Genomic DNA, 18,690 nt, shown 5'->3' with positions numbered 1-18,690 from the left:
GGGGACACGAGGGACACCCCCCCGCACTCCCGCCCCCCCCCGCGATTCCCAGCGGGGAGCAGCGAATTCCCAGTTCTCCTCATTCTGACCCAAAACCCTGTGGGCGCGGGGTGACCCGGGTCCCCTCCCCGGGGGTGGGCAGGGCCACCACGCTGAACAAGTCCGGGCGGGGGAGGCTCCCAGTGCTCCCAGTTCCTCGGGGGACACGTCTCCACCCCGCGACCCGGCGCCCCCCCAGGCCCGCGTCCCTCCGTCCCCCCGCCAGCCGCCGCCGTCACCGCCATCGCCGCCGTGCCGTCCCGGCAGGGTCCCCGCCGCCTGCTGCTCCGCCCGCGCCCCGGCCAGGCTCCGCAGCTCCTCACGGCGGGGCCGGGGCCGGGGCCGGGCTGGGCCCCCCCCCCCGGGGCGGGGAGAGACCCCCGTCCCCACCGCCCGCCCACCGCCTCTCTGCGGGACGAAATGGCGCCGCCCTCTCGCCTCAGCTCCCCTCGGGCGCCGGGGGCGGGGCCGGGCGCCGCCTCCGCCAATGGGAGCGCTCCTCCGCCACCCGCCCCATCCCCGCCCGCCCTTTTCCGCCAATCGCGAGGGGCGCGCGCCGCTCCCGCCCTTTCCAGCCAATCGCAGCGCGGCGCTCGCGCGGCGGCCACCTGCTCCGGCCGCTCCGGCTGCCCGGCGCCCGGCGCGCGCCGCTCCCGCCCTTTTCAGCCAATCAGCGGGGGCGGGCACCGCCCCCTCCCCTCCCGCCCCTCCCCGCGGGGCGTGGCCAGCCGCGGTGACGTCTCCTCCCGGTGCGGCCCCGCCCCGCCGTCCTTTGAGCGCGCTGACGGCAGCGCGAGCCCCGCCCCCTTTTCCCCCTCCCGGCGCGCTGATTGGCCGCCGCTTCCCCCCCGTTGTGCTTCCTCTTCTGATTGGCCCCTCGGCGCCGCGGCGCCGCCCTCCCGCTCCCGCCCGGCGGGGGCCCGCCCTCCCCGGGTGACGTGCGGCGCGGCGGAGGCCGCGATTGGAGGCCGCGCGTCCCCGTGACGCGCCTCTCCTGATTGGCCGCGGGCGCCCGCGGGAACGGCGGCCGGGGCGGGGCTTGCGTGACGTCTCCTCCCGCCAATGGCTGCGCGGCGTGCCGCCCGGGGAAGGGAGGGGGGGGGGAAGGGCGCGTCCCATTGGCTGCGGGCGGGAGGGGGGGCGGGGCCCGGCGCGCGGCTTCGCACCCCGCGGGGAGGGAGGGGGCGGCGCCGCGGGGGGCGATGGGGCGGTGGAGGACCCCCGTGGGGGGGTGTCACCCCCAGAGGCTGACGGGGCGGTGGAGGACCCCCCGGGGGAGCTGTGCCCCCCCCCCCCCCCCCCCCCCGGCGCAGGAGAGGCCGTCGGGCGGTGGCGGGAGGCGTTTATTGGGGGAGGGGCGCTATGCGGGGGCGACGGAGGAGCTGGAGACGGAGGAGACCTCCGTGCGGGAGGTGGAGACCTCAGAGCCGTCGTCCACCTTCTTCCCGAAGAGCTGCAGGATGCAGTTGCGGAACTGCGGGGGGGGGGGGACACACACGCGTCACCCGCGGCGCCACCGGTGGTGCCATCGACGCCCCCCCCCCCCCCCCGGTGTCCCCGCACCGGTGCCCTGTCCCCTCTGCCGGCCGCTGTCCCGCCCCAGCCCAATGTCCCCCTCCCGTCCTGATGTCCCCGTCCCATCCCGATGTCCCCCATCCCATCATCCCATCCCAACATCCCCATCCCATCCCATCCCCATCATATCCTGGTGTCCCCATCCCATCCCGATGTCCCCATCCCGACATCCCCATCCCATCCCAATGTCCCCCTCCCGTCCCGGCGTCCCCCATCCTGTCCTGATGTCCCTGTCCCATCCCAACATCCCCGTCCCATCCCAACGTCCCCATCCCATCCCAGTGTCCCCCATCCCATCCCAACGTCCCCATCCCATCCTGATGTCCCTGTCCCATCCCAATGTCCCCATCCCAACATCCCCATCCCATCCTGGTGTCCCCATCCCATCCCAACATCCCCATCCCATCCTGATGTCCCTGTCCCATCCTGATGTCCCCATCCCATCCCAACGTCCCCATCCCATCCCGATGTCCCCATCCCAACGTCCCCATCCCATCCTGATGTCCCCATCCCATCCCAATGTCCCCATCCCATCCCGATGTCCCCATCCCATCCTGATGTCCCCATCCCATCCCGATGTCCCCATCCCAACGTCCCCATCCCAACGTCCCCATCCCATCCCAATGTCCCCATCCCATCCTGATGTCCCTGTCCCATCCTGGTGTCACCCATCCCATCCCCATCCTATCCTGGTGTCCCCATCCCATCCCGACGTCCCCATCCCATCCCGATGTCCCCATCCCATCCCAATGTCCCCATCCCGACGTCCCCATCCCATCCCAACGTCCCCGTCCCATCCCATCCCCGTCCCATCCCATCCCCATCCCATCCCGACGTCCCCATCCCATCCCCATCCCATCCCGATGTTCCCATCCTGATGTCCCCATCCCACCCCGCCGTCCCCACCCCGCCGTCCCCACCCCGGCCTGCCGGCGGCAGCGCGCTGTGCCCGCGGGGGCTCACCTGGCGGTTCATGAAGACGTAGATGATGGGGTTGTAGATGGTGGCGCTCTTGGCGAAGTAGGCGGGCAGGGCGGCCGCCAGCGGGTGGAAGGCGTAGCCGGGGTTGGCGGCGGCGAAGCAGGCGAAGATGGTGTAGGGCCCCCAGCAGAAGCAGTACGCCACGATCATCACCACCACCATGCGCGACACCTCCTTCTCCGCCTTCTGCGTCGACTCCGACTCCTTCTGCTGGGCGGCCACCTGCGGGGAGGGGGCTCAGCGCGGGGGGACGGGGGGAGAGCTGCCCCGCGGGGGGGCTCGGGGGGAGATGGGCTCCTGGAGGGGGTCTATGGGGCAGTTGTGGAGGTCATTGGGCCCCGGGGGGGGCTGTGGGGGGAGATGGGCTCCTGGGGGGCTCCTGGGTGGCTTATGGGGGGGGAGATGGGCTCAATGGGGGGAGATGGGCTCTCGGGGGGATCTGTGGGGGGAGATGGGCTCCTGGAGGGGGTCTATGGGGCAGTTGCGGAGGTCATTGGGCCCCGGGGGGGGGGCTGTGGGGGGAGATGGGCTCCTGGGGGGGGCTCCTGGGTGGCTTATGGGGGAGCAGACGAGCTCTATGGGGGGGAAATGGGCTCTTGGGGGGGTCTGTGGGGGGAGGTGGGCTCCTGGGGGGCTCCTGGGGGGGCCAATGGGGGGGAGATGTGCTCTATGGGGGGGGCTCTGGGGGGAGATGGGCTCCTGGAGGGGGTCTATGGGGCAGTTGTGGAGGTCATTGGGCGCCGGGGGGGGGCTGTGGGGGGAGGTGGGCTCCTGGGGGGGCTCCTGGGTGGCTTATGGGGGGGAGATGGGCTCTATGGGGGGAGATGTGCTCTATGGGGGGGGCTGTGGGGGGAGGTGGGCCACGGGGGGGGCTCCTGGGGGGGCCGATGGGGGGGAGATGGGCTCTATGGGGGGAGATGGGCTCTCGGGGGGATCTGTGGGGGGAGATGGGCTCCTGGAGGGGGTCTATGGGGCAGTTGCGGAGGTCATTGGGCCCCGGGGGGGGGCTGTGGGGGGAGGTGGGCTCCTGGGGGGGCTCCTGGGTGGCTTATGGGGGGGAGATGGGCTCTATGGGGGGGTCTGTGGGGGGAGATGGGCTCCTGGGGGGCTCCTGGGTGGCTTATGGGGGAGCAGACGAGCTCTATGGGGGGGAAATGGGCTCTTTGGGGGGTCTGTGGGGGGAGATGGGCTCCTGGGGGGGCCAATAGGGGGGAGATGTGCTCTATGGGGGGGGCTCTGGGGGGAGGTGGGCTCCTGGGGGGCTCCTGGGTGGCTTATGGGGGGGAGATGGGCTCTATGGGGGGAGATGTGCTCTCGGGGGGGTCTGTGGGGGGAGATGTGCTCCTGGGGGGTGTCTGTGGGGGGAGATGGACCCCGGGGGGGGCTGTGGGGTCAGACAGCCCCCGGGGGGGCTCTCTGGGGGGCTGCGGGGGGGTTAGGAGGGGCAGGTCCCCCGCCGGGGCCCCCGGGGGGACGTGGGGAGCCGTGTGGGGCGGAGGACCCCCGCTCACCGCCCGGATGGCCAGCCAGACTTGGAGGTAGCAGAGGATGATGATGGCGAGGGGGAAGAAGCAGCAGGTGACCATGAGCACCACCATGTAGGACTGCACCCCCGGGTCGGAGCTGCCGCTGAAGACGTCGGGGCCGCAGGAGGTCTTCAGCCCGTGGGGCCAGTACCTGCGGGGGGGCGCCGGCGGCGACAACGGGGCCGTGTGGGGCGGCGAGAGGCCGCCGTGGGGCCCGTCCCACCCCCCGCGCCGCCCCCGCCGCCCCACCTGCTCCAGCCGAAGATGGGGGGCGCGGTCCAGGCGCAGGACCAGACCCAGGAGAAGATGATGCCGGCCACCGCCAGCTTCCCGTCGAACTTGATGTTGCCGAAGGGTTTGCAGACCACGAACCAGCGCTCCCAGGAGATGATGGCCAGCGACCACAGCGCCGTGATGCCTGGGGGCACGCGGCGGGGCTCAGGGGCTGCCCCACGGCTCTGCCCCACGGCTCTGCCCCGCGGCTCTGCGCTGCCGCTCACCCCCCGGCTCTCAGCCCTGCCCCACGGCTCCCGGCATCTTCCAGCCCTGCCCCACGGCTCCCAGCACCCCCACGGCTCTGCCCCAGGGCTCCCTGCAGCCTCTGGCCCTGCCCCACGGCCCTGCCCCATGGATCCCAGCCCCACACATCCCTGCCCCACGGCTCCCGGCATCTTCCAGCCCTGCCCCACAGCTCCCAGCACCCCCACGGCTCTGCCCCACGGCTCCCAGCACCCCTGTTCCTGCCCCACAGCCCTGCCCCACATCTTTCAATACCCCCACAGTCCTGCCCCACGGCTCCCAGCACCCACAGCCCTGCCCCACGGCCCTGCCCCATGGATCCCAGCCCCCCACATCCCTGCCCCACGGCTCCCAGCATCTTCCAGCCCTGCCCCACAGCTCCCAATATCTTCCAGCTCTGCCCCACAGCTCCCAGCGCCCCCCACATCCCTGCCCCACAGCTCCCAGTTTCTTCCAGCTCTGCCCCACAGCTCCCAGTACCCTCCCACCCTGCCCCACAGCTCCCAGCGCCCCCCGGCCCTGCCCCACAGCTCCCAATATCTTCCAGCTCTGCCCCACAGCTCCCAGTACCCTCCCACCCTGCCCCATGGATCCCAGCCCCCCGGCCTTGCCCCACAGCTCCCAGTACCTTCCAGCTCTGCCCCCCGGCTCCCAGCCCCCCACATCCCTGCCCCACAGCTCCCAGTATCTTCCAGCCCTGCCCCCCGGCTCCCAGCCCCCCGCCCTGCCCCGCGGCCGGGCTCTCACCGCAGGCGGAGACGGTGTAGCCCTCGATGACGCAGAGCGGGTGGCCCAGGATGAAGTAGCCGGAGATCTGGTTGATGACGCTGATGGTGCTGGCGATGACGGTCTCGCCCAGGTCGGCCACCGCCAGGTTCACCAGGATCCAGTTGAGGGGGTGGCGCAGCTTCTTGAACTTCCAGGTGGCCACGAGCACCAGCCCGTTGGTGAAGATGGAGGCCACCACCACGAAGATCATCCACAGCGAGGTCAGGTTGTACACCCACCGCGGGGCGATGTGGTAGTTGGGACCCTCGAAGGGACCTGCAGGGGGACGGACGGACGGACGGATGGATGGACGGATGGACGGGCGGGCGGTCAGCGCCAGCGCCCCCCACGTCCCCCCCCACCGCCGCCGCCGCCGCCGCCGCTCACCGCGGGTGTTGTTGCTGTTGGTGTAGGTGAAGACGCTGTCCCGCGTGGTGTCCTCGTCCTCGTGCCGCCGCCGCGCCGCCAGCACCGCCGTCTCCCAACCGGCCGCCATGCCGCCTGCCACGGGGAGGAGAGGGGGCGCCCAGGCGGGGGGTTCCGGGGCTCTGCCGCCCGCCCGCCCGCTCCCCGCGTCTTATACCGCCCCCCGGGATTAGCCCCCCGGCGCCCCCCGGCCCTGATCCCTTAATTGGGCCGTGGGGATCCGGGGCCCCCCCGGGCTCACCCCAGCGCCGGGGTGAGCGCTGATTGGGATTGACGCCGGCGGATAATCCCCTCACCCGCAATTTCCTGACGGCCCCGACGGCAAACGAGGGCACCCGCCGCGCCCCACGGGCCCCCCCGGACACACCGACCCACGCACCCGCGGGGGCAGCGGGACACGGGGGGGGACGGGGACGGCGGCCCTCGGGGATGGGACGGCTCCCGCGCCCTCGCACCGCGCTCCCCTGCCCCATAGCGCCGGGGTGGGAGCCCTCCTGCCCCATAGCAGGGTGCTGGGAGCCCTCCTGCCCCATAGCGTCGGGTGTGGGAGCCCTCCTGCCCCATAGCGGGGCACGGGGAGCCCTCCTGCCCCATAGCGCCAGGGTTGGGAGCCCTCCTGCCCCATAGCAGGGCACTGGGAGCCCTCCTGCCCCATAGCGCCGGGGGTGGGAGCCCTCCTGCCCCATAGCGGGGCGCTGGGACCCCTCCTGCCCCATAGCGCCGGGGTGGGAGCCCTCCTGCCCCATAGCAGGGCGCTGGGACCCCTCCTGCCCCATAGCGCCGGGGTGGGAGCCCTCCTGCCCCATAGCAGGGCGCTGGGAGCCCTCCTGCCCCATAGCGCCGGGGGTGGGAGCCCTCCTGACCCATAGCGCCAGGGGTGGGAGCCCTCCTGCCCCATAGCAGGGCACTGGGAGCCCTCCTGACCCATAGCGCCAGGGGTGGGAGCCCTCCTGCCCCATAGCGGGGCGCTGGGAGCCCTCCTGCCCCACATAGTGGGGTGCTAGGTCTCCTCCCGCCCCATAGCAGGGTGCTGGGCCTCCTCCTGCCCCACATAGGGGGATGTTGAACCCCCTCCTGCCCCATAGCGGGGCGCCAGGCCCCTTCCCACCCCATAGCGGGGTGCTGAGACCCCTCCTGCCCCATAGCGGGGCACTGACCCCCGTTCCCACCCCATGGTGGGGCTCTGAGACCCCTCCTGCCCCACAGAGCGGGGTGCCGACCCCCCTTCCTGCCCCACGGCGCGGCGCCGGACCCCCTTCCGCCCCATAGAAGAGCACTGGGCCCCTTCCCACCCCACAGCGGAGAACTGGACCCCCTCCTCCTGCCCCACGGCAGGCTGCTGGGACCCTTCCCGCCCCATAGCGGGGTGTTGAACTCCCTCCTGCCCCATAGCAAGACACTGAACCCCCTCCCACCCCATAGCGGAGCAGTAGGCCCCTTTGTGCCCCACAGCGGGGAGGAGCAGACCCCCTCCCGCCCCACAGCGGGGTACCAGACCCCCTCCCGCCCCACGGCGTCGTGGCGTTGACGCTCACGGGTCCCGACAGATCGCGGTCACGGGGCCGCGGCGGTTACATCACCGGGGGGGGCTGCGGCGTGGGGCCAAGTAGGGCACGGGGGGAGCAGCCCCCCCCCCCCCCTTCGCCCCACAGCGCCCTTAAAAATAGCCACAGCCTTAATTAGCAATTAGGTCCCGGCCGGGATTAAGCAGGGGGGCCCGTGGCCGGGGGGTCCCCGGGGGGGTGTGGGGTTTGGGGGGGGTCCCGGGGGCCGTCGCCCCGAAGGTGCCCCCCAGCCCCGTCCCTAATCCCCCCTCCCCCCCCCCGGGAGCTGCCCCCCCCCCTAATCCGGGGATTTTCGGGTCGCCCCGGGGGAGCGCGATTAGGGGGGACGCTGGAAACTTTAATCCCCCGGGAGGGAAAAAGGGGGCGCAGCGGCGGTGGGGAGAGTGGGGCGCCGCGCGTGGGGCGCGACGGTGGGGCGGACGGACCCACTTGTGGGGTGGGGAGGGGGGCAGCCGGGCGGGGGGGGACGGCTGCCCCACGGCGGGGCGGTGGGGTGGGGGGGGAAGGGGGGGTGTCGGTGCCCCCCCCCCACTCCCCATCTCTCTCCCCACGGCGGCCGTGGGGCAGACGGAGCCCGTGGAGCCGTGGGGGTGAGTGCTGTGGGGCACGGGGGGTGGCGTGGGGCTGGGGGATATGGGGGGCTGAGGGGCGCCGTGGGGAGCGTGGGGTGATTTAGGGGAGCTGTGGGGCGCTGTGGGGCGTCAGGGGCTGCCGCCGGGCACCACACGCTGCGCCGGGGCGCCGTGGGGCCGCCGTGGGTCGCCCCGTGGGTCGCCCCGTGGGTCGCCCCGTGGGTCGCCGTGGGGCCGTGCCCGCCCCGGGCCGTGCGACAGGAATTCCGCTAGTTCTGAACTATTTACGCTGGGAAAAAGCTCACTACTAGCAGAACTCGGCCGCGCGGCCCCACAGCGGGGGGCGGCCCCGGGGGGCTCTGTGTGGGTCTGGGGGGTGTCCCGTGGGGCTCTGGGGGGGGTCTCCAGGGGGACTCTGTGGGATCTGTGAGGCTCTGGGGGGCTCCACAGGGCTCCGTGTGGGTCTGGGGGGCTCCATGGGGTGTCCCGTGGGGCTCTGTGGGGTGTTCCATGGGGTCTGGGGGGCTCCGTGTGGGTCTGGGGGGCTCCATGGGGTGTCCTGTGGGGCTCTGTGGGGTGTTCTGTGGGGTCTGGGGGGCTCCATGGGGTGTCCCGTGGGGCTCTGTGGGGTGTTCCGTGGGGTCTGGGGGGCTCCCTGTGGGTCTGGGGGGCTCTGTGTGGGTCTGGGATGGCTCCATGGTGTGTTCTGGGGGGTTCCGTGGGGCTCTGGGGGTGTCCGTGGGGCTCTGGGGGGCTCCATGGGGCTCCGTGGGGCTCTGGGGGTGTCCGTGGGGCACCGCGTGGGGCAGAGGCAGAGGCCGCGTCTCCAGTGTTTAATGCCGTGGGGTACAGCGGGGGGGGGGAGTGGGGGGTGTATGTACAAGCGAGCAGTGGGGCTGCCCCACGGCGGGCGGGCGGGCGGCCGTGTCCGTCCGTCCGTCTGTGTGTGTGTGTGTGTGTGTCCATCCCTGCCGCCCCGCACCGCCCGGGGGAGGGGGGGGGGGGACGGGGGTGGGCGCCGTGGGGCGGCCGTGGGGCAGCCGTGGGGCAGCCGTGGGGCAGCCGTGGGGCGGCCTAGGCGGGCGAGACCTGGCTGGAGGAGACGGAGGAGACCTGCGTGGCCTGAGAGGAGCCCGAGACGTCGTCCTCGTCGCCGAAGGGGCTGCGCCCGCAGAACACCAACTTCAGCATGCAGGACCGGAACTGGGGGGAGGGGCGGCGTCACCCCGCGGCCTCACACCCGCCCCGTGACGTCACGCCCCGCCCCGTGACGTCACACCCCCCCGTGACGTCACACCACACCCCCCCCGGCATCACACACACACACACAGAGTGCGCTATGGGGCGGCCGGGCCAGACTGGGGAGGCACTGGGGCCTTGCTGGGGTCTTACTGGGGGGTACTGGGAGCTACTGGGGTCTCACTGGGGGTTACTGGGGTGTCACTGGGCTCTTACTGGGGGTTACTGGGCTCTCACTGGGGGTCACTGGGGTCTCACTGGGCTCTTACTGGGGGTTACTGGGCTCTCACTGGGGGTTACTGGGCTCTTACTGGGGGTTACTGGGCGTTACTGGGCTCTTACTGGGGGTTACTGGGCATTACTGGGCTCTTACGGGGGGTTACTGGGGTCTTACTGGGGGTTACTGGGTGTTACTGGGCTCTTACTGGGGGTTACTGGGCTCTTACAGGGGGTTACTGGGGTCTTACTGGAGGTTACTGGGGTGTCATTGGGCTCTTACTGGGGGTTACTGGGGTCTTACTGGGGGTTACTGGGGTGTCATTGCGCTCTTACTGGGGGTTACTGGGCATTACTGGGGTCTTACTGGGGTGTCACTGGGGCACATTACTGGGGGTTACGGGGGCTTGTTACTGGGGTGTCACTGGGGGTTACTGGGGCACAGTACTGGGGGTTACTGGGGTGTCACTGGGGGGTACTGGGCTGTTACTGGGGTTTACTGGGGCATCACCAGTGGTTACTGGGTTCTTACTGGGGTGTCACTGGGGCACGGTACTGGGGGTTACTGGGGCCCCGCTGGGGTGTCACTGGGGTGTCCCCAGGGGTTACTGGGGTGTCACTGGAGCATGTTACTGGGGGTTACTGGGCTGTTACTGGGGCGTCACCGGGTTCTTACTGGGGTGTCACTGGGGCACGTCCCCAGGGGGTTACTGGGGGTCACTGGGCTCTTACTGGGGTCACTGGGCCGCGCCAGCACCCCCCGTGACGGGCTGGGGGCGCCCCTCCCACCTCTGCCCCACGGCGCCCCATAGCCCCCATCACCCCATAGCACCCCATGGTGGCCCCCCATCGCCCCACGGTTGCCCCCATTGCCCCATGGTTGCCCCCCATTGCCCCACAGCCACCCTGTCGCCCCATGGTGGCCCCCCATCACCCCATGGTTGCCCCCCATTGCCCCATGGCCACCCCAGTGCCCTCCAGCCACCCCATCGCCCCACGGCCACCCCATCGCCCCATGGTGGCCCCCCATCGCCCCCCAGCCACCCCATTGCCCCATGGCCCCCCATTGCCCCACGGTGGCCCCCATCGCCCCACGGCCACCCCATTGCCCCATGGTGGCCCCCATTGCCCCACGGCCACCCCATTGCCCCACGGTTGCCCCCCATCGCCCCATGGCCACCCCATTGCCCCATGGTTGCCCCCCATTGCCCCACGGTGGCCCCCATTGCCCCATGGCCACCCCAGTGCCCTCCAGCCACCCCATTGCCCCACAGTGCCCCCCCATTGCCCCACGGCCACCCCATCGCCCCACGGTTGCCCCCCATTGCCCCCCAGCCACCCCATCGCCCCATGGTGCCCCCCATCGCCCCATGGGTGCCCCCCATCGCCCCACGGTGGCCCCCATTGCCCCATGGCCACCCCATCACCCCATGGTTGCCCCCATTGCCCCATGGTTGCCCTCCATTGCCCCACAGCCACCCCATCGCCCCATGGTGGCCCCCATTGCCCCATGGCCACCCCATTGCCCCATGGTTGCTCCCCATTGCCCCACAGTGCCCCCCCATCGCCCCCCAGCCACCCCATCACCCCATGGTGGCCCCCCATCGCCCCCCAGCCACCCCATTGCCCCACGGCCACCCCATCACCCCATGGTTGCCCCCCATCGCCCCATGGTTGCCCCCCATCGCCCCACGGCCACCCCATCGCCCCATGGTGGCCCCCATCGCCCCATGGTGGCCCCCATCACCCCATGGTTGCCCCCCATCGCCCCACAGCCCCCCCATCGCCCCACGGTTGCCCCCCATCACCCCACGGCCCCCCCATGGCCCCACGGTGCCCCCCATGGCCCCCCATGGCCCCCGGCCCACCTGCTTGTTCATGAAGACGTAGATGACGGGGTTGTAGACGGTGGAGGCCTTGGAGAAGACGGAGGGGACGGAGGCCAGCCCCACGTCGAAGGGCTGTCCCCGGTGCGTCACCACCCAGAGGGCGAAGGCGGAGTAGGGCGCCCAGCACACCAGGAACCCCACCACCATCACCACCACCATCTTCGTCACCTCCCGCTCCGCCTTCTGCGTGCTGGCCGACTGCTCCTGCTGCTTGGCCACCTGCGGGACACCGGCCCACGGCCCCAGGGGGTCACCCCGGGGACGGCCAGCCCCATAGGGCCCCCCAAGGGTGGCCACCTCCGTAGGGTTCCTCCAAGGAACGACCATCTCCGGAGGGTCCCCCCGGGGTCGGCCACCTCCGTAGGGTTCCTCCAAGGAAGGGACATCTCCGTGGGGTTTCTCTGACCCACAGGGAACCACCCACTCACTATGGGGCCTCCCGGGGGACAGACAGCCCCATAGGGTCTCCCAGGGAATGACCATCTCCGTAGGGTCCCCCCAAGGAACAGCCACCTCCGTAGGGTTCCTCCAAGGAACGACCATCCCCACAGGGTCCCCCCAAGGATGGACCACCCCTACGGGGTCCCATGGCCCCCCCAGACCGCGTCGCCCCACACGTGGGTGCTCCCCCCGCCCCGTGTCCCCCAATAAAGGCTGTGCCGGTGCCCCGTCTCCTCCTTGGGGGGGTCCCAGAGGGGTCCTGGGGGGCCTCAGGGGGGCCTGGGTGGGTCTTGGGGGGTCCTGGGAGGTCCAAGGGGGGGTTGGGGGGTCCTGGGAGGTCCTGGGGGTCCCGGGGGGTCCAAGGGAGGGTCTTGGGGGGTCCTGGGAGGTCCTGGGGGTCCCGGGGGGTTCAAGGGGTCCTGGGGAGGGTCTTGGGGGGGCCTGGGAGGTCCTGGGGGTCCCAGGGGGTCCTGGGGAGGGTTTTGGGGGGTCCTGGGGAGGGTCTTGGGGGTTCCAAGGGGGGTTCGGGGGGTCCTGGGGAGGGTCTTGGGGGGTCCCGGGAGGTCCTGGAGGGTCCAAGGGGGTCCAAGGGGGGGTTGGGGGTTCCTGGGAGGTCCTGGGGGGTCCTGGGGGGTCCAAGGGGGGTTCGGGGGGTCCTGGGGAGGGTCTTGGGGGGTCCTGGGGGGTCCTGGGGGTCCCGGGGGGTCCAAGGGGGGTTTGGGGGGTCCCGGGAGGTCCCAGAGGGGTCCCGGGAGGTCTGGGGGATTGTGGGAGGTCTCCAGGGGGCTCTGGAGGGTGTGGGCGGGGCGGGGCGGGGCCTTACCGCCCGCAGGGTGAGGAGCAGGCGCCCGTAGGAGAAGACGATGATGGCGAGGGGGACGCCGAAGCAGAAGCAGAAGAGGAAGACGACGTAGGACTCGTTGTTCCACTTGTTGTCGGAGGTGTACCAGTCCGGGCCGCAGGAGCACTGCAGCCCCTCGGGGATGTACCTGGGGGGCACGGCCACGCCTCGCACCGGCTGCCGCCCCCCCGGCCCCGCCCCCCCGGGCCCCCCAGACCTGCTCCAGCCGAAGAGGGGGGGCACGGAGGCCACCAGGCCGAAGATCCAGGTGGCCGCGCAGCCCAGCACGGCGTGGCCGCCCCGGAAGGTGAAGTTGCCCAGCGGCTTGCAGATGACCAGGAACCGCTCGAAGGCCACCACCGCCAGCGACCACAGGCTCACCATGCCTGGGGGGACACCGAGGGGACGCCGAGGGGACGCCCTCGCGTCCTCCTGCCCCCAGGGCCCCGCGCCCACCCCCCCACCGCTACGCCCCCGGGCCGCCGTGCCCCCGTACCGCACGTCCCACACGCCTGACGTCCCCCTCTCCAGCACCCCCTGCCCCCACGACCCGGCGTCCCCTCTGCCCCACGTCCCCGTGTCCGCTGCCCTTCTGCCCCACGTCCTCCACACCCAACGTCCCCATGGCCAACGTCCCCATGCCCCTGTGTCCTCCAGCCCCATGTCCTCCCCACCCAACGTCTCCCCACCCAACGTCCCCAGATCCAATGTCCCCGTGCTCCCGTGTCCTTCAGCCCCACATTCTCCACACCCAACATCCCCAGATCCAACATCCCCATGCCCCTGTGTCCTCCAGCCCCACGTCCTCCCCACCCAACGTCTCCCCACCCAACGTCCCCGTGCCCCCGTGTCCTCCAGCCCCACGTCCTCCCCACCCAACATCTCCCCACCCAACGTCCCCAGATCCAATGTCCCCGTGCCCCCGTGTCCTTCAGCCCCACATTCTCCACACCCAACATCTCCACACCCAACATCCCCAGATCCAACGTCCCCATTCCCCTGTGTCCTTCAGCCCCATGTTCTCCACACCCAACGTCTCCACACCCAACGTCCCCATGCCCCCGTGTCCTTCAGCCCCACATCCTCCCCACCCAACGTCCCCACACCCAACGTCCCCATGCCCCCGTGTCCTCCAGCCCCATGTCCTCTACACCCAACATCCCCGTGCCCCCGTGTCCTCCAGCCCCACGTCCTCCCCACCCGATGTCTCCCCACCCAACGTCTCCATGCCCCCGTGTCCTCCAGCCCCACGTCCTCCCCACCCGATGTCTCCACACCCAACATCTCCATGCCCCTGTGTCCTCCAGCCCCACATCCTCCCCACCCAACGTCTCCCCACCCAACGTCTCCATGCCCCCGTGTCCTCCAGCCCCATGTCCTCTACACCCAACGTCCCCATGGCCAATGTCCCTGTGCCCCTGTGTCCTTCAGCCCCATGTTCTCCACACCCAACATCCCCACACCCAACGTCCCCATGCCCCCGTGTCCTCCAGCCCCACGTCCTCCCCACCCGGCGTCCCCGCGTCCCCCGGCTACCTCCCAGGGTGGCGGCGAAGCCCTCGATCTTGCAGGCGGTGGGCCCCAGGGCGAAGTACATCTGGGAGAAGCTGTAGAAGGCGGTGGTGGAGCCCACGCAGATGACCAGCAGGTTGGAGACGGCCAGGTTCACCAGGATGTAGTTGAGGTGGGAGCGCAGCTTCTTGTACTTGGCGGTGCAGAAGATGGTGAGGGCGTTGATGGGCACCCCCAGGGCGATGAGCGCGAACATGAAGGCCGACATGCCGGCGAAGACGCCGGGGCTGCCCAGGTGGGTCTGCGGCACCAGGAAGGGGCTCAGCGCCGTCAGGTTGGGGGTCTCCAGCGCCATGGGGATGTAGAAGTCCTCCGGGAGCTCCTCCCGCACCTCCCGCGGCTTCTGCATGGCGGCGGGGGGACGGAGGCGGAGGGGCGCGGGGCAGGGGGGCGGCCGGCGGGACCCTTTATAGGGGCGGGGGGCGGATGGGGGCGGATGGGGGCGGGGGGCCCCCCCTGCGCCCCCCGTAATCGGGGCTAACGCGGCAAAGCGCGGCTGAGCCCGGCTTATCCGGCGGGCGGGCGCTGGCCAAGCCGGGCTTACCCACCCCGCAAGCCGCTTTCGGGGGGACTAATCGCCCCCGAGCCCTGATTAGCGGGTTGGGGGGATCAGGGGGTATCAGACCCCCCCCAAAAGGCTTAACGAGCTCCTGCCACGCGGGGAGGGGCCCCCCGGGCCCTCGGCGCCCCCAAACCCCCCCCGGGCCTCCCCAAACCCTCCTGAGACCCCCCAGCACCCCAACCCCCCCCGAGCCCCCCCGCACCCCCAAATTCCTACTGAGCCCCCCAAAACCCCTCTGAGCCCCCCCAAACCCACCTGATCCCCCCCGGGACCCCTAAAAGACCCCTGAACCCCCCCAGCCCCCCCAAAACCCCTCAGCCTCCCCCAGCCCCCCCAAACCCCTCCTGACCCCCCCAAACCCCCTCTGGAGCCCCCCCAACCCCCCTCCGCACCCCCAATCCCCCTCCTGACCCCTCAATCCCCCCCCGGTGGGTGTTGGGGTCCCCGTTGTCCCCCCCGGGGCCGTCCCAGGTGGGCCCCCGGGGGCAGAGTGGGGGTCCCGTGTGCCCCCCCCGGGGGGACTACATGTCCCAGCATGCCTGGGGGGGGGGGGGCGGGGGGGCGCCCCACGGGGGTCGGGGGTGAGCGTCCCGGTAATCCCGGCGGGTGTTAACGAGGGCGATCGCCGCGGCCGCGGATTAGGGCTAAATCGGGACCGGAGCTGACACGATTATTGCGATTAGGGGAGCCCCCGCCCCGGGGGGGGGCACGGACACACGCGGGGGCACCGCGGGCAGGGCACCCGCACGGGCACGGCCGTGGCCACCAAACGAGGCGGCCACGGTGGCCCTGCATGGTGGCCACGGTAGCCCTGCAGCAGTGAACGTGGTGGCCCTGCACAGTGCCCAAACTGGGGTGGGCAGTGGCACGAGGTGGCCACGGTAGCCCTGTACAGTGCCCATACCGGTGGCCATGGCACGAGGTGGCCACGGTAGCCCTGTACAGTGCCCATACCGGTGGCCATGGCACGAGGTGGCCACGGTAGCCCTGTACAGTGCCCATACCGGTGGCCATGGCACGAGGGGGCCACGGTAGCCCTGTACGGTGCCCATACCGGTGGCCATGGCACGAGGGGGCCACGGTAGCCCTGTACAGTGCCCATACCGGTGGCCATGGCACGAGGGGGCCACGGTAGCCCTGTACGGTGCCCATACCGGTGGCCATGGCACGAGGGGGCCACGGTAGCCCTGTACAGTGCCCATACCGGTGGCCATGGCACGAGGTGGCCACGGTAGCCCTGTACAGTGCCCATACCGGTGGCCATGGCACGAGGTGGCCACGGTAGCCCTGTACAGTGCCCATACCGGTGGCCATGGCACGAGGGGGCCACGGTAGCCCTGTACGGTGCCCATACCGGTGGCCATGGCACGAGGGGGCCACGGTAGCCCTGTACAGTGCCCATACCGGTGGCCATGGCACGAGGGGGCCACGGTAGCCCTGTACGGTGCCCATACCGGTGGCCATGGCACGAGGGGGCCACGGTAGCCCTGTACAGTGCCCATACCGGTGGCCATGGCACGAGGTGGCCACGGTAGCCCTGTACAGTGCCCATACCGGTGGCCATGGCACGAGGGGGCCACGGTAGCCCTGTACAGCGCCCATACCGGTGGCCATGGCACGAGGTGGCCACGGTAGCCCTGTACAGCGCCCATACCGGTGGCCATGGCACGAGGGGGCCACGGTAGCCCTGTACAGCGCCCATACCGGTGGCCATGGCACGAGGTGGCCACGGTAGCCCTGTACAGCGCCCATACCGGTGGCCATGGCACGAGGTGGCCACGGTAGCCCTGTACGGCGCCCATACCGGTGGCCATGGCACGAGGGGGCCACGGTAGCCCTGTACAGTGCCCATACCGGTGGCCATGGCACGAGGGGGCCACGGTAGCCCTGTACGGTGCCCATACCGGTGGCCATGGCACGAGGGGGCCACGGTAGCCCTGTACAGTGCCCATACCGGTGGCCATGGCACGAGGTGGCCACGGTAGCCCTGTACAGTGCCCATACCGGTGGCCATGGCACGAGGGGGCCACGGTAGCCCTGTACAGCGCCCATACCGGTGGCCATGGCACGAGGTGGCCACGGTAGCCCTGTACAGCGCCCATACCGGTGGCCATGGCACGAGGGGGCCACGGTAGCCCTGTACAGTGCCCATACCGGTGGCCATGGCACGAGGGGGCCACGGTAGCCCTGTACAGTGCCCATACCGGTGGCCATGGCACGAGGTGGCTACGGTAGCCCTGTACAGTGCCCATACCGGTGGCCATGGCACGAGGTGGCCACGGTAGCCCTGTACAGCGCCCATACCGGTGGCCATGGCACGAGGTGGCCACGGTAGCCCTGTACAGCGCCCATACCGGTGGCCATGGCACGAGGTGGCCACGGTAGCCCTGTACAGCGCCCATACCGGTGGCCATGGCACGAGGTGGCCACGGTAGCCCTGTACAGCGCCCATACCGGTGGCCATGGCACGAGGGGGCCACGGTAGCCCTGTACAGCGCCCATACCGGTGGCCATGGCACGAGGGGGCCACGGTAGCCCTGCACGGTGGCCGTAGTGGGGGCTGCAGTACCTGGTGGCCACGGTAGCCCTGAGTATTGGCTGTGGTACGAAGTAGCCGTGGTAGCCCTGCACGGTGGCCGTACCGGTGGCCGTGGCACGAGGTGGCCACGGTAGCCCTGCACGGTGGCCGTGGGACCCCCCGGTGTCAGGCAGGGACTGAGGGGAGACTTACCCCGAGCCGTGGGTCAGGCTGGGCGGCCGCCGGAGGACGTGGGGCAGAGGGGTGGCCGCCGTGGGGCTGGGGGGGGGGGGGGTCGCTGAGGGGAGGGAGACCCGCCGGAGGGGGTCTGGGGGAGCCGGGGGGGGGTTGGGGTCCCCTGAGGCACTCATGGTGTGGCTGTGGGACCCCCGAAGCCCCTGAGGGTCCCTGTGAGGTACCTGAGGGACCCGGGGGGGGGTTGGGGCCCCCTGAGGGACCCGGGGGGGGGGGGGTTGGGGTCCCCAGGGGTACCCTGAGGTACCGGGGGGGGCTGAGGGACCTGAGGGGCCGTTGGGGTCCCTGTGGAGGTCCCTGAGGGTCCCGAGAGGCACCTGAGGGTGCCACGGGGTAATTGAGGGACTCGGGGGGGACCTCCGGGGCAGCCGAGGGACCCCTGAGGGGACCGGGGGGAGGGCGGACCCCTGAGGGGTCGCGGAGGGACCTGAGGGACCGGGGGGGGGGTGTTGGGGGTCCCTGAGGGGCCCCTGAGGGACCGGGGGGGGGGTGTTGGGGGTCCCTGAGGGGCCCCTGAGGGGACCGGGGGTGAGGGCGGGAAGCGGAGGGGGAACCCCTGAGGGGTCTGTGAGGGCCCGGGGGGGGCTGAGGGCCTCGTGAGGTACCGGGGAGGGTGGGGGGGTCCCCTGAGGGGCCCGGGGGGTGCTGAGGGCCCCCCCGAGGTGCCGGTTCCCCCCCCCGGCGCCGGGCGGGGCGGGGCGGCGGCCGCGGCGGACCGTTACGGCCGTTGGATTTCAAACCCCTTCGCAGCGCGGAGCGGGCGGGGACTGACGGGGCGGTGGGCGGGGAAACTAGCCGTGACGGGCGGCGCCGGCAGCCAATGAGGAGCCGCCGTCCCGGCGCGGGGCCCAACGGGCGGCGGCGCGCGCTCCGCCGGCCCCGCCCACCCCCCACCCACTTCCCTCCCTAGCTCCTCCTCCCCCCTCCCCGCTCCGCCGCGCCGTAACCGACAGCGCCTCCCGCCAATCGCAACGGCCGCCGGGAGCGCGCCGGCCCGCCCCCCCGGGGAGGCGGGGCGGCGGCGGCGCTGAGGAGGGCGGGGAGGGGGGGAGTGGGCGTGTGCAGGGCCGCCGGACCAATCGCCGCCCGCCTCCCGCCGGAGCGGCGGGCGCGCCGCCCAATGGCGCGGCGCGGTGGGCGGGGCGCGGGGGCTCTCCGCGCTTCCTCTCCCGCTCCGTTCGGGGCC

General features: G+C 71.7%; 2 protein-coding genes across 2 annotated transcripts; both read right to left on the bottom strand.

Annotated features, from left to right (window-relative positions):
* Positions 1–1,393: 1,393 nt before the first annotated feature.
* LOC309684131 (red-sensitive opsin) lies at positions 1,394–5,904 on the bottom strand (the record flags this gene model as incomplete). The annotated part of the gene is made up of 6 exons (XM_082500087.1): positions 1,394–1,513; positions 2,578–2,817; positions 4,107–4,272; positions 4,371–4,539; positions 5,388–5,684; positions 5,796–5,904. The coding sequence occupies 6 exons, from the start codon at positions 5,902–5,904 to the stop codon at positions 1,400–1,402; spliced, it is 1,095 nt and encodes a 364-aa protein (XP_082356213.1). The 3' UTR covers positions 1,394–1,399.
* A 3,096-nt stretch (positions 5,905–9,000) lies between these two features.
* On the bottom strand, positions 9,001–14,518 carry LOC309684130 (blue-sensitive opsin; the record flags this gene model as incomplete). The annotated part of the gene is made up of 4 exons (XM_082500086.1): positions 9,001–9,174; positions 11,295–11,534; positions 12,580–12,983; positions 14,134–14,518. The coding sequence occupies 4 exons, from the start codon at positions 14,516–14,518 to the stop codon at positions 9,046–9,048; spliced, it is 1,158 nt and encodes a 385-aa protein (XP_082356212.1). The 3' UTR covers positions 9,001–9,045.
* Between the last annotated feature and the right edge of the window lie 4,172 nt (positions 14,519–18,690).

The sequence above is a fragment of the Vanellus vanellus genome (genome assembly GCF_965231255.1).
Source record: "Vanellus vanellus genome assembly, contig: HAP1_SCAFFOLD_1553, whole genome shotgun sequence".
NCBI classification, from domain to species: Eukaryota; Metazoa; Chordata; class Aves; order Charadriiformes; family Charadriidae; genus Vanellus; species Vanellus vanellus.
The sequence above is the reverse complement of the archived record's forward strand: the minus strand, read 5'-3'. Positions and strand labels throughout refer to the sequence as shown.